The following is a 14,371-nucleotide window of genomic DNA, read 5'->3' on the forward strand; positions in this document are numbered from 1 at the left end:
TCGCTTCGATTCGACACTTGGGGGACACTTAGCACTGTACCCCCCACCGTACCTAAACATTGTTCAATATCTTTCCTCTAACAGCTCTAATCTCTCCTCTAAGCTGCTCTCGCGCCTTAGCTCCCATTCGGCTCGTGTGCCCTCGCAATATTCGTCTTCGACTGACATCGCTTTCGTCCGCTATACTACGCATAATACATAACAATAAACTGTACATACATGTATTTAGCAATAATAAAACGGAACAACTTCCTCATTAATGTAAACATTTTCGAAGAGACACACACAATTGGCTTGATTCAACACTGGGAGGACTTTCAGTCAGCCCTTGAACCGGTTTCTTAATTCAAAAAAAAAAAAGGTTCTCTATGTTTTTATTGTATATTTAATACGTTTCTGTCATAATTTACAATTTTGTTAAGTTAAGCAATTGATCGTCATAGATCTACACGTAATCGTATATATGTTTGGATGCCGTATGTACTCGTACAAATACATAGTTGACGCTTGTCTGCTGCACTCTTCAAATGAGAATGTATTTTGTACATAATGTGACTCACTGGCGGCCTGTTATCAGCTTCGATGGAGCGAATCTGTAAATTGAGTTGCTTATAAGTACATTCTTTTAAATAAATATAAACATGTACATGTGTAGAGACGAGCATGTATATGCATAGGTATATAATGCTTACTTGCCCATACAAAAATTCTGGGCAACATTCGTGTTTGTTTGCGCGCGTCGTCTGTGTGTGGATACTCTCGTCACCGTTCCAAGCGCTCGGGCCGCTCGGGCACTCTGCGAAATCGGAAATGCCACAAACAATCATTTGGCAACCTGTTTTTGAGTAGGTTGAGCAAAAAATACCCGCAGAAATGAGCGTGGAAAGAGCCAGATGGCTCGACAGGGCAGAGCGACGGGTACGGGAGTCCCCAAGAGGATCGAAACAGAGTTCAATCGTCTTGATAAATACACTTGGTAAGCGCCGTTTTGGCAGTTCGCACCCGCGCTAGATCTCTCCGAGTGCCAGTCATGTTTCCCACTGCTCGCCTTTGCACGCTGATCGCGACAACTGCTCTGATTGTTGTGGTGGCTGGTGTATCCGGTAAAGCTCGCCATCGGGCTGAGGATTGTCCGCAGATCAAGCTGAAGCGGCAGTGGGGCGGAAAGCCTTCCCAGAACCTCCACTATTAGGTGCGTCCCATCCGCTTCGTGGTAATCCATCACACGGTCACCGGCGAGTGCAGCGGTTTGCTTCAGTGCGCTCAGATTCTTCAGGGCATGCAAGCCTATCACCAAACGGATCTAAACTACGACGACATCAGCTACAAGTAAGCATAATCAGCGATATAAGCTAACACGCCAATGCAACGCTCCATTCCAATCCCAGCTTCCTAATTGGCAACGATGGCGTCGTCTACGAGGGCACCGGCTGAGGTCTGCGCGGCGCCCACACTTACGGCTACAACGCCAATGGCACGGGCATTGCCTTCATCGGCAACTACGGGGGTGAGCTATCTTATATATACTCCGTCTGGTTATTGATCCCCTCCATTTGTCCATTTAACAGAAAAACTTCCCACGCCGGCTGCCCTGCGGGCGGCCAAACAGCTGTTGGCCTGCGGAGTAAGGCAGGGGGAGCTGAGCGAGGACTATGGACTGATTGCGGGCTCGCAGGTGATCAGCACACAGAGTCCCGGGCTGACGCTCTACAATGAGATTCAGGAGTGGCCACATTGGCTCTCCAATCCCTAAAATTCACTAATTCGCGAATGAGATAATTTGGCGCACTAATCGATAAGCGATTGCAGTTGGCCGAGCTGCCAACTCGGTCTATTCGCAAATTTCTTTAATAAAGTCTACTTAGTTTTTAACTTTTAAAAATTGCAAATACAAGCTAGTTACCTTTAAATCATTGGATTATTTTGTAATTCAATTAAACCATTTATTTTGCAACACAATGTTCAGAATCGACAGATCCCGAAAAACATATCGATTTCCAAGTCGATTGCAGCGCAGCCAGCTTAACGCAGTTCCTTCTTGCTTCTTGGCTCCGCCATCTTTGCAAAAATTAATTTGAAGAACCATAATAAATCGAAGCAATTCAGCGGCATCCCGAAAGCGATCGACCCAACAAAATGTCAGACACCGAGAAAAACAATTTGCTTAACTATGGTAATACTTTCCAACCGCTTGTAGGAGCGAATTGCTCTGATTATGCTGTGGCTCATGCCACTGTGAGTGTGACACCGTTTCGCACATTCGCAGAAGTTACGCTTCTGCCGGAAATTTTGGCGATAATGCGAAAACTCGGCTTGAACCGTCTGCTGCGGCTACAGAGCTATGCCTGGCCGCATCTTCTCAAGGGCCCGGGTCACGGTGTCCTCATTGTGAGTGCCCCACGCAGCGGCCGCACGATGGGATATGTGCCGCCCGTTTGCCACGTTGTCAACACGATCCTGGCCGCGAATCGGCGCCGGAGAGAAGTGGCGGTTGATTTACTGGATATCTCGCACGGAATGGGACCCATTGCCCTGATTCTAGTGCCAGACTTAAACCGACTAGCGCAGGTGGCCGCCTTATGCAGTGCGCTAATGCCAAAGAAAGAGACCGTGGATGACGTGGGGATCATTGTGACGAGAGTGTTGACCGTTCCCATGGAGTGCACTCCCGATTTCATGGGTGCGTGGATCAACGAAATAGGCGTGTTGGTGGCCACCCCCGCCCGATTTGCCAACGCGTGCAAGCAAGGAGCGGGCCTGCTAAAGCTTAATCAGCTGCAGGTAGTGGTCTTCGATGACGTGGACTTGATGCAGAAAGAGGAACTGGAGTTGGCCAAGCAGTATATTCCGAGCATGGCCAATAGCAATACGCCAATACGCAAAGGCACCAATCACTGTCCTCGTCCGCAGGTGGTGATGGTTTCCCAACATTTCACTCCATCCCTGTTTGCCCAGGTGCACCGGTTCAATCAACACCCTTGCCTGATCTTTGGCGATCTTCTGGAAGCTGCTTTTTATGGCGGGATGCGTTTGCCGATCAATATGGGCAAGAGGGAGGACAAGGTCGGTGCGGTCGTGAAACTGCTTCGTCAGCGTCCGCCGGAGGAATATCGCACCATCATCTTCTGCGATGGGGATCTGGAAATGGCCCTGCTGGTTGGAGCCTTAAAGGATTTCGAGTACGACTGTCTGGCCTACTACCAGAACGCGGATCTGGCGCTACTCGATAAGGTAAGCCACTGGACGTGTGCCAGTGGAGGCCTGGTTTTTGTCTGCACCGACAACTGTCCCGAGCTGAGAATACGCAATGCGCACACCATAATCCACTACAGCATGAGTTCCTCATGGAGCAAGTTCAAGAATCGCTACATGTTCCTGTCTGACAATGTGCCCAATGTGCTAAAACGTGCCAAGGCACACTCCCTATCCGCGTCCCCAACGGCAAAAGCAACCGCAACCGATGAGAGTATCCTGTATTCGCTTGTCCTTATGGATGAGGGGAACGCCAGGCAGCTGCCCCGTTTGGTCGACCTAGTGCAGGCTCGCCAGAAGCTGGAGCCCAATATTGTGGCGATGGCCGCTCGCATCCGCCAGGAGCTAAACACAATGAAAGGCATTGTGAAGCCGATTTGCGGAGAGATCTTGGGTCACGGCGACTGTTGGGACACCAGGTGCGAGCATCGTCATTATCTGCACGAAGCAGATCGCCGTCCATCCCACGTACCCTGCTCGGGAGACATCAAGGTACAAGTGCTCCGCGTCTACTCCCCCGGACACTACTGTGTGATCGCCTACGAGCACAAGCCCCTGGGGGGTAAATGGCACACTTTAGATCCCAACAGGAATTTGACGGCCCTGATGAATTTGAGGCTCACCGAGAAGGACGAGGAGCCACTACCACTTTATTGGCCACCGCTGCCCCAAGCTGTGTGTCTGTGGAAGAGGACTTGGTGGCAGTCTGGCTCTTTCTACGAGCGTGTCCGGGTGCTCAGTGTGCCGCCCATTGAGAATGTAAATCTGGTCGAATCGAACCTCATGGTGATGGTCCAGGCTATGGACTCTAGCACTCGCTGCTTCGAGACCAAGTGCATGTCGCTCCATGTCTGCCCCGATAAGTACGCCAACGAGCCGCCATTGTGCATGGACCTGCGCCTGCTGGGAATGGTCAACCACATGGGTGATCGCTATTGGGCTGACGGAGATGCGAACACGGTTCAAGACTGGCTGGACAATGCGCCCAAGGACCACTTCGTCCAGGCCAAAGTCGCGTTCTCCACTTCGCACACGATCTTCGCTACATGTATGGTGTCCATGGTCTACCTCAAGACACTGAATACTTTTAACCTTCACTTGAACCTGCCCATGGCACAGATCGAGGCCAAGATGAGCAAGCGCTGTGCCCGGACCAAACAGATGATTTTGAAATTCTTCGAGGAACACATCAAGCTGGACGAGCCGCCGATCCCACAAGATCCGCCAGAACTGGAAAAGGAACCGAACTCATGCGAAGGAGTCGGTGTGGTGGCAAATGTGCGCAAAGAGCACATCGGCGAGGATATGGACAAGAGCCCACCCTCAAAGCAGGACACTTCTACGCTGCCGGCCATGGACCCAGTGGACCATGGGCTTAAGACGGGCCTGGAGAACCGTCTACGCCAGGAAGAAACAGATTCCGAGGAAGAAGCCGATTCCAAGCAGAGCCCTGTCATGCCTGTTGGCCAGGACCAGCCAGGAGAATCGGAAGCTTCGGATCTTAAGGTGGTCCCAATGTCCGATTTCTATGACTGCTTTATGAGATGCGCCGCGCTGGACGGCTACATGGAAATGGAAGCAGACACGGCCGGAAGCAAGGCGGCTCCGAACGATGTCTATCAGGTGTTGACTGAAGGCCCAGTACAGCGCTCCAATGAGCCCAGCAAAGAGAAGTCGAAACAAGAAAAAAGCCAACAAATCAAGGGCGAGAATCTTTCCGCCAAGACAGGAGTTTCAGCATACAATGCTGCTCGTGATCTGCAGCCCGCATCGCGTCCCGATGTCAAATACTACCAGACCCTCAGCGCTCTCCATCTGCAGGTGACCCTGGCAGATGAAAAAATGTCCTACCAGACACGAGTGGTAGACAGCTCTGGGGTTTTTTTCCAGGCCACCCCTACAGGCGGGTCAGGAGCTGCATTAGGATCCTCCACTGGCACCTCTTATCGAGCCTGCGAGTTCTTTGTAAACACATGCATGGTCTTCAAAGGCATACAACATTCCATGAAGGGGCGCACCGTATACATCGAGCTCCGAAAGATTGATCCAGGCTACTACCCCATCACATTCGGCCACTTAAAGTTCTTCCAACAGAACTTCGACAAGATGGAGATCGAGGAGAAGTGGCAACAGCGAAATAAAAACGATCTCCAACAGTTGATGCGGGAGCATGGATGGGGGGCTCAAAAATACACACCAAAAGCGGAAAGCAGCGACGAAAGCGTGTTCGAGTCAGAATCGGAGGATGGGGAGCGACCCTATGTCTACAGGAAGAACGACATGAATTAAAGTTTAAGGTTTGTGCATACTCGTATTTGGTAAATAGCTTGAAACCTTTTCATAATATTTGCATCATGCTTCCTCTAGAATTGCAGAATCGTGCCCTTGGATCGTGAGAGCGAGCGGGACTCAAGGAAGAGAACGAGCCACACAGCAAGGAAAGCGATAGCTTCTATGGAAGAAATTGAAATTTTATTCATTTGATGCTAATTTGAAAACTGTACTCTAGTTTAACACTTGACAAATGTATGCATGCACATACGAATATATGTATTCCATAATTAACATATTGATAACAATATGTATTTGACCTTCTAATAAATCCCTTCATTGAACAAATCTTTACTGAACTGCTGTGCCTATTCCAAACTAACTTTGTTCTGTCATAATCTATCATTGGATCGATTGGCAATTTAACTTCATAGAACTACAGACACTACAGATCACGTGTTGGTGGAGTGGTGCCATAAAAATACAGACTCTAGAATAGATAGCTAAGCCCTTAATCTCGCTAGAGTTAAATTGACTCGCAGACAAAACAAAACTCAGGGTTAAATGAAATCCCTTAAGCCTCGGAGTGGCTAATGATCGGATCGGGTACCTCTGAGCTTGCTTTGCTGTATGTTCTCGTTGTAGCAGAATGACCGAGCATTTGTCTTATAATTAAAAACCCCCTTAACCCCTTGTGGGGTCTTCCACAAAATCCTACTGACTGTTGCAAAAGATCATTATACATATGGTGGAAGTGGAACAGCGCCTTGAAATAATAATTATATTATACATTATTTATAATTTTAAATCAGTATCGAACTTCCTTGGAACTCTAAGGGTAGTGTAGTTTATTCGGGTGATTTTTGTACCCGATACTCAAAGAGGGATATCTATATACGTTTTGTGGGATATTTACGTTATCCCATATAGAAAATATGTATATATTCTTGATCAGCATCAGCCGAGTCGATATAGGCATGGCTGTCCGGTCGTTCCGATGAGAGCCCAGATCTCAGCAACTATACGAGGTAGAGCAAAAAAGAAATTTTTGTATCCAGACTATTATCCACGAACATCTACCAGAATGCCGAATTTCGTTTAGATCATTATAATAGCCGGAAGGAGCTACTGAGATTGCTGTGGCTAATCATTGTGTGGCTTAATCATTCTCTCTCTCTCTCTATCACAGACACCGCATCGTGCAGTGTGCGACATATGAAAGAGGGGACGCGAGATAGCAGTACACATACGGACTGAGTATTGGCTACAAATGAAGAGCAGCGGCCCTTGCTACGGCTCTGTGTAGATCCAGGCACTTGTGCTGATGGGCGCATGTACTCTACATACTCCGCTGTCCGCTCCAGTCTTAGCCTGAGCGACATACACATGTATTCTACAATGGGACACAAATTTCGCTTCGATTCGACACTTGGGGGACACTTAGCACTGTACCCCCCACCGTACCTAAACATTGTTCAATATCTTTCCTCTAACAGCTCTAATCTCTCCTCTAAGCTACTCTCGCGCCTTAGCTCCCATTCGGCTCGTGTGCCCTCGCAATCTTCGTCTTCGACTGACATCGCTTTCGTCCGCTATACTACGCATAATACATAACAATAAACTGTACATACATGTATTTAGCAATAATAAAACGGAACAACTTCCTCATTAATGTAAACATTTTCGAAGAGACACACACAATTGGTTGATTCAACACTGGGAGGACTTTCAGTCAGCCCTTGAACCGGTTTCTTAATTCAAAAAAAAAAAAGGTTCTCTATGTTTTTATTGTATATTTAATACGTTTCTGTCATAATTTACAATTTTGTTAAGTTAAGCAATTGATCGTCATAGATCTACACGTAATCGTATATATGTTTGGATGCCGTATGTACTCGTACAAATACATAGTTGACGCTTGTCTGCTGCACTCTTCAAATGAGAATGTATTTTGTATGTTATGTTTACGAAACGTTTTGTGTCACGCGTTTGCGTTGATGTTAACAATCTGATTTTGATTCGCAATCGGAGAGTTGCTAAAAAAATAGGGATGCATACATAATAATTCGGTTAACATGACCCGTCCCGTTTTTGGATCGGGTCTTTATAGAGTTGCTGTTGCTGTTGCGGCTGCGATTGCGGTTTTTGTTGTAGTTTCAGCTAAGACGCGACTTATCTTATTACTAGACATAAAAAGAGCCACGAAATATTGTAATGTAATTTCTTTAAGTGTGCTTTTTGGGGACTCTCGTTTCCGTGTCGGCTGGTGGTTGGGCGTCACAGCTCTGATCTGAACGATTAAAGTTGTTTTTAAGCTAAAGCTCCGTGTCGGCCTCTGGTCCTCCTTCAGGGTTCCCCGCGGCTCAGTCGTCGCTCTCCTCGAACGTGGGACTGCTGGGCGAGTACGCTGGACTCGTGGGACTATAGTGCGATGGCGCCGTCGGCGAGTACATGGGCGATGTGGGTGAATAGTTGCGTGCCGTGGGCGTGTACGTGGGCGATGTCGGCGAGTATTTGGTGCTGCTCGGCGAGTAGATGGACATATTGGGCGAGTACCGTGGACTGGTGGCCGAATAGGTTGATCCAGTGGGACTGTACTGGTTCGACGGCGAGTGCTGCGGGGAACTGGGCGAGTACAGGGGCGATGTGGGCGAGTACTTGGGGGAGGCCGGTGAATATTGCGGCGAGCCGGGCGTGTATTGTGGCGATCCTGGAGAGCCATCGTACGAGGGCGAAGGCGGCGAATAGGTCGGAGACGTCGGCGAGTACTTGGCCCCTGTCTGGGAGTAGGCCGGCGATGCCGGCGAGTAGTGGGGCGAGGCCGAGTAGTTTGGCGATGTGGGCGAATACGAGGGCGTCGCTGGCGTATAGTTGGGTGAAGTGGGCGAATACGAAGGCGATGTTGGTGAATAGCAAGGTGACGTGGGCGAGTACGAGGGACTCGATGGGGAGTACGAGGGTGAAGTCGGTGAGTATGAGGGGGAGTTCGGCGAATAGTTGGTGGAACTGGGCGAGTAGGCATTGCCCGGTGAGTACATGTTGCTGCCGCTGCCCGCAAACGACGGACTCGACGGGAAGTTGGATGTGGGCGAGTATACCGGTGATGTCGGCGAGTATCCCGACGCCGATGGCGAGTAGCCCGTCGACTGCGGATTAAAGTTGGGTGTGGTGGAGGCATACCGTGGACTGGCCGCTGCATATAGCGGCGATGTCGGCGAATAGTTGGGACTGGAGGGCGAGTAGTTAGGCGATGCCCCACCGGGCGACGAGGCCGTGTAGTTGGGACTTGTCGGCGAGTACGATGGCGACACGCTGGGCGAAGCCGGGTAGTACGGGGACATCGAGGGTGCCGGAGAGCTGGGCGAGGAGCCCGGATGTGCTGGCGACCAGCTCGGAGACATACCAGACGCGTCCGAGGCGGCCGATGGCGAAAAACTAGGTCCTCCCGGTGTCATGGCGCTCACTGCAAAAAAGAAAAGAAAGAATATCGAATTGAAGCGAGAAAGATACATAAATGATAGACAGAGACGGCCATAGCCATAGCCGACGTGATCGTGACTTACCATGACCCGGTGGCGAGAAGTAGCGTGGCGTATTGCAGTTCACCCACGGCGTCATCGGAGGCGTCATGCTCGGCGTAGAGCCACCGCCAATGAACATGGCCGTGCCGCCCAGCATGCTGCTTCCCAGGGTGTTGGGTATCTCGATGCCGAAGCGACACTTCTCGGCGTCCAGCAGCAGATCGAAGCAGCCAGTGCCCATCTTGGGCAGTTGGCCCATGATTATGTTCTCGGATACGCCACGCATGGGATCCGTTTCTGCGTGGGCAGCCGCATCCATGAGCACGTCCACAGTCTCCTCGAAGGAGCAGCGCATGAGGGCGCCGGTGTCCTGTCTGTTGATGCCGTGACGGGTGATGGCCATCAGATGGCCCTTGGCGGTCATCACGTCGCACAGCAGAGCCAAATGGCGGTAGTTCACGTACAGGCCGTAGAACTGCAGCACCGCGTTCATCTCCTTCTCGACGGACTTTCGCACCGCCTCGATGCCCAGCACCTGGAAGATCTCGCAAATGTCATTGGAGGAGGTGCGAATGGGGTCGACGTCCCGCTCGGAGAGGACCTTCATCATGGATGTGCCGTCCGTCTCGAGCAACCACTCGCCGATGGCCTTAAACTCGCCCGTTTCGGTGATGACGATCCGTTTCTTGCTGTCCGTTTGCGGCAGATGCATATAGACCTTGCCAATGGCCTCGATGCCCTGCAGCGTCATATCCGACAGCATATTGGCCTCGATGCAGCGCAGGAACATGTCATCTTCCATCTTGTCGACGGCCTCGTCCTCGTCTTGGAACTTGTTCTCTTCGTTGTTCATGATCCGGATGCGCAGGACCAGCTTGTCCGCATTGTCATCGTTGAAGATGCAGTTGAGATCCTCGCCAAAGCCCACATTGATCTTCTCGGCGATCTGCTCCATGGTCAGCTTCTTGTCCGTCATTCGTTTGCGGTCGAGTTCGATGCGAAGCAGCCAGGGCGAGATTCGGGTCGGATCGAAATCGGGCATTTCGTAGTAGACATTCACAAACTCCTGATCCTCCGATATCACCGTACGCTGTGGATCCGGATCGTAGTAGATGGCCGTATTGGCCGTCACCTTGCGCAGCGTTGTGTGCTCCAGGCGGCAGAGCACGTTCTTGGCCTTCTCGGCATCACGGGCGGCTCCGCCCGTCAGGAAGACCGTCAGTGACGGGGCCTTCGGTTTCTTTGAGATGTTGATAATCTCCTTGAGTCTAGGCACGCCCAGTGTCACGTTCTTCGAGGACACACCAGCGAAATGGAACGTGTTGAGTGTCATCTGGGTGGCCGGTTCGCCCAAACTCTGGGCGGCCAAGGCGCCAACCATCTCGCCAGGATTCGCCTGGGCCTGCTGGAACCGCGTCTCGATCTCACCGATCAGCCACTCGAAGGCCTCTGTGGACAGGCGAAACTCCTCGGACACGTATTTGGTGCACAGCGTGGACCGGATTAGGCACTGGAACAGCAACGTGGCATTCTCGTTGGCCTGCTTTGATATCCGGTCGGCGCCAGTCACGATTACACACCGCTCCAGCAGGGTCTTCACGCCCTTGATCACCCGCATGGGCGAGAGGTCTGTCGGCAGGCGCTTGTTAATGTGGAATATCTTCTGTACATTCCAGATCATACGCTGCAGATTGCAGGGCAGCACCACCTTTGAATCGCCGTTGGGGAAGATCTGTCGCAAATGGTCGCGATCCTGCATCAGGTGGTCCCACTCCGATTCGAGATCCTGTATGGCCTCGCTGCTGTCGGTCATCTCCTTGATCACCTCGTCCGTGAAGACCTTGCGCATGTATCGCTCGTTCGACCAGTCGAACTTGAAGCGCTTCTCGAACGCCTTGTTGGAGAGTTTCACCGTCGGCATGTTCTGGAACTCGACCAGCTCGCCGCAGAGGCCATCCTCACCGTAGCGCAGCTGGATCAGCTGGCCCACAGAGTTGCGCACGGTGCCATCGTAGTTGACCATCACCGACTCCATAGCCTTGATCAGACGTCGCTGGATGTAGCCGGTTTCGGCTGTTTTCACCGCCGTATCGATGAGACCCTCACGACCGCCCATAGCATGGAAGTAGAACTCTGAGGGAGTCAGACCGGCTAGATACGAGTTCTCCACAAAGCCGCGCGACTCGGGACCATAATCGTCCTTGATGAAATGCGGCAGTGTGCGCTTACGGAATCCGTACGGGATACGCTTGCCCTCCACATTCTGTTGTCCCACGCAAGCAATGACCTGGAAACAACCAAACAAGACAACGACAAAGATCGATTAGGTGCCCACTTGTGAAGAGAGGAGAGGAAGGTGCGCAAATGAGCGAAACTTTACCTGAGAAATGTTAATGTTGGAGCCCTTGGAGCCGGACACCACCATGGCCTTTAGATTGTTGTATTCGGTAAGGGACTTCTTCGCGGAGCCACCGGTCTTGTCACGGGCATCGTTCAGGATGCGATTCACCTTGTTCTCGAAGGTCTGGCGCAGCGTGTTGCCGGGCGTCGGTTCCAGTTCCATATTGTGGGCCTTCTGGATAACATTGATGACATCGTCCTTGGCCTTCTTGATGGCCATCTGAATTTCGTTGTAGGTCTGCGGATCGGCAATGGTGTCGCCAATGCCGATGCTGTGGCCCTCGAGCAGCAGCCAGTTGTTGATCACCGTCTGAATGTTGCCGTAGAAGCGTCCGGCTATCTCGTGGCCCAGCTCTAGGAAACAGATGTGCAGCAGAGAGCCCGCCGATGTGCCCAGCGTCTTCTTGCACAGTATGCCCATGATGAGGTCGCCGTGCTCCACCATTACCTTGGTGTCGCCGGGCGAGATCCACTTGTAAGGACCATCGTCCTCCTCATCGGGATGCGTGGAGTGGGTGCGGATCATGTTTACGTTGCCCGGTATGATCAAAGAAAATATCTGCTTGCCCGTCCACAGCGGACGCGGCTTGAGGATGCACGGCTGCGGCATTTTGCCATCCCACGTGGGCAGAAACATCAGCAGATTCATCACCTGCTCGCGCGTGATGAACACATCGCGCTTGGTCATCTTTCGCACGGCGGTGAGAGTGTCCTGCACAATGCCCATGACCGGCTTATTCGCCTGCGGCGTGATTATCTGTCGCGGTGTGATGTGAATGTTCTCCACCTCGGCGCGCGTCTCCATTGACTGCGGCACATGGAGATTCATCTCGTCGCCATCGAAATCGGCATTGTAGGGCGATGTGCAGGAGAGGTTCATTCGGAACGTGGACCAGGGCAGAACCTTCACACGATGCCCCATCATACTCATCTTGTGGAGCGTGGGCTGGCGATTGAAGATCACAAGATCGTCGTCGCGCAGATGCCTCTCCACCTTGTAGCCGCACTGCAGATGGAGGTCCGACGACTTGGGATGGAAACGTAGATCGATGCGCTCCCCATTGTCGCGGACAATGTACTTGGCGCCCGGATACTGCGAGTTGCCGCGACGCACCAGCTCCTGCATCCGATCAATATTGAATGGGGTCACCAGCTCGGGGAAAGTCAGATTCTGGGCTATCGAACGCGGCACTCCAACCTGATCGATGCGCAAATTGGGATCCGGTGTGATGACGGTACGGGCTGAGAAGTCCACACGTTTTCCCATCAAGTTGCCACGGATGCGACCCTCCTTGCCCTTGAGGCGGGCCTTGATCGCCTTCAGGGGCTTGCCCGACTTCTGCATGGCCCTGGGCATGCCGGGCATATCGTTGTCCACCAGCGTGGCCACATGGAACTGCAGCATCTTTATGTTCTCCTGTATAACGTGGGCCGCCGCTCCGCTGGCCTCGTTCTTGCGCAGCTCATTGTTGGCCTTGATGATGTCCGACAGCTTGTGGGTCAAATCATCCTGGTTCTTTGCCGCCCCGAACATCACCACAGCCGGACGCACGGCCAGTGGTGGAACGGGTAGCACGGTGACAATCATCCAGTCGGGGCGTGCGTATTTCGGGTCCATGCCCAGAATAAAGCACTCCTCGTCGGTTATGTGTTTCAAGATCTCCCATACGCGCTCCGCCGAAACGACAATCTTCTTTTCCTGTGAATCCTCGTTCGGGTGCTTCCACTCGGCGGACAAGTCTAGGCCCGTTCTGCGTATCGAGGGCTGGTAGTGGCCACAACCGCCGTGGCCTGGCTTTTTGTTCGGATCCGGCTGTTGGTTGTCCTTGGTCAAGTCCATGTCCTCGCCACCCTCGCAAATAGTCTTGCCCTTGCATAGATCATAGACATAGGCCAGACGCTTGCGTGGCTGACCCTTCGATTTAACAACAATCTCCTTGATTTTCGGATTATGCGGCGAGACCAACATCTTGGAGCAGTAGAAGCAAACGCAGCGCAGAATTTTGATGGTTTTGGTGATGAAGCCGATGTGGAATACCGGTTTGGCCAGATCTATGTGTCCAAAGTGGCCCGGACACTCGGTCATGTTGCCGGCGCAGGTCTGGCATCGGGATGTCCTATCAATCACACCTTGTCGGGGATCCATGAGGCCGCCTAGCTTTGGACGGCCACCTTCCATCGTCTCGGCGAACTGGACGCCACCCTCGGTAACGGACATACGGCGCTGGAACACGTCAAGCGAGAACAATGAAAGATTAAAGATACATTCTGGCTGGATGAGAGACGAGACCCAAAGTGACTCGACTAAAATTATTATATTCGCGTGAATTGGCCACACAAAAATCTAACGAAAACCCCCCACATTTAACCTTAGGCTATTCCTAACTAAATATTATTTTTGCATATGGTGATGGTGACTTTTGGAAATTTGATCATTTTTCAATATGGCGTCGCAGACATTTGGAGAAATGGCACTTACAATTTCATCAGGTGATAAAATTCCAAACTGTACACGCTTCACCTGGCGCAGGGGCGCCTTCGAGTCGGTGGTGGTGCTCATCGTGGCCACTGGGCAATAGATTGGGCCAGGCTAGCCTGCGAGAGTTCAAGCAGTGGCCTGCTGCGCGTCGTCGTCAGACTTTTTCTTCTTCTCCCACTGCCACTGGAAGGGCAGAAGTCGGTTTTGCACACGGGAGAAACAAAGAGTGCCGCACTTTAAAAACAAACAGTAAAGGAAAGAATTTTAGTGCCTGCTACTGTTTTAGAGTCTATTGCATCTTTATATGTACGTTTTACGAGGCGGTTTGCATCAATATTTTCGCTTGGGGCGTACGGTGTCCGCGTTTTCGGTGATGATAGTGTGACCGCGGACTTATCGATAAGATATACGGTCCGACCCTCAGAAATACACCGAAAAATACCGTCTC

General features: G+C 51.6%; 3 protein-coding genes and 1 long non-coding RNA gene across 4 annotated transcripts; 2 read left to right on the forward strand and 2 right to left on the reverse strand.

The window, feature by feature from the left end:
- Window positions 1–367: 367 nt before the first annotated feature.
- On the reverse strand, window positions 368–785 carry LOC117188484. Its single transcript, XR_004472597.1, has 2 exons — window positions 693–785; window positions 368–593 (listed from the first exon to the last, which is right to left on the reverse strand). It is a non-coding gene; the product is annotated as an uncharacterized LOC117188484 (long non-coding RNA).
- A 222-nt stretch (window positions 786–1,007) lies between these two features.
- LOC108158091 (peptidoglycan-recognition protein SA) lies at window positions 1,008–1,910 on the forward strand. Its single transcript, XM_017290253.2, is given in 3 exon segments — window positions 1,008–1,329; window positions 1,389–1,507; window positions 1,569–1,910. Coding segments are annotated over 3 exon segments (603 nt in total). The 5' UTR covers window positions 1,008–1,030; the 3' UTR covers window positions 1,754–1,910.
- A 107-nt stretch (window positions 1,911–2,017) lies between these two features.
- LOC117188476 (putative ATP-dependent RNA helicase BoYb) lies at window positions 2,018–5,875 on the forward strand. The gene is made up of 2 exons (XM_033392397.1): window positions 2,018–5,549; window positions 5,620–5,875. The coding sequence occupies exon 1, from the start codon at window positions 2,137–2,139 to the stop codon at window positions 5,539–5,541; it is 3,405 nt and encodes a 1,134-aa protein (XP_033248288.1). The 5' UTR covers window positions 2,018–2,136; the 3' UTR covers window positions 5,542–5,549; window positions 5,620–5,875.
- A 1,426-nt stretch (window positions 5,876–7,301) lies between these two features.
- On the reverse strand, window positions 7,302–14,332 carry LOC108158278 (DNA-directed RNA polymerase II subunit RPB1). The gene is made up of 5 exons (XM_017290517.2): window positions 14,234–14,332; window positions 13,924–14,157; window positions 11,425–13,668; window positions 9,087–11,331; window positions 7,302–8,986 (listed from the first exon to the last, which is right to left on the reverse strand). Exons 2-5 carry the CDS (start codon window positions 14,002–14,004, stop codon window positions 7,887–7,889), a joined length of 5,670 nt encoding a protein of 1,889 aa, XP_017146006.1. The 5' UTR covers window positions 14,005–14,157; window positions 14,234–14,332; the 3' UTR covers window positions 7,302–7,886.
- Between the last annotated feature and the right edge of the window lie 39 nt (window positions 14,333–14,371).

Source organism: Drosophila miranda, chromosome XL, assembly GCF_003369915.1.
Source record: "Drosophila miranda strain MSH22 chromosome XL, D.miranda_PacBio2.1, whole genome shotgun sequence".
Lineage (NCBI taxonomy): Eukaryota > Metazoa > Arthropoda > Insecta > Diptera > Drosophilidae > Drosophila > Drosophila miranda.

Excerpts from the sequence above, each read along its gene's own strand:
- LOC117188476 (XM_033392397.1), top strand. The coding sequence starts at position 2,137 with ATGTCAGACACCGAGAAAAACAATTTGCTTAACTATGGTAATACTTTC.
- LOC108158278 (XM_017290517.2), bottom strand. The coding sequence starts at position 14,004 with ATGAGCACCACCACCGACTCGAAGGCGCCCCTGCGCCAGGTGAAGCGT. Across the intron at positions 11,332-11,424 it reads CCAACATTAACATTTCTCAG|GTCATTGCTTGCGTGGGACA; the intron begins GTAAAGTTTCGC and ends GGTTGTTTCCAG. Across the intron at positions 8,987-9,086 it reads CTTCTCGCCACCGGGTCATG|TGAGCGCCATGACACCGGGA; the intron begins GTAAGTCACGAT and ends TCTTTTTTGCAG.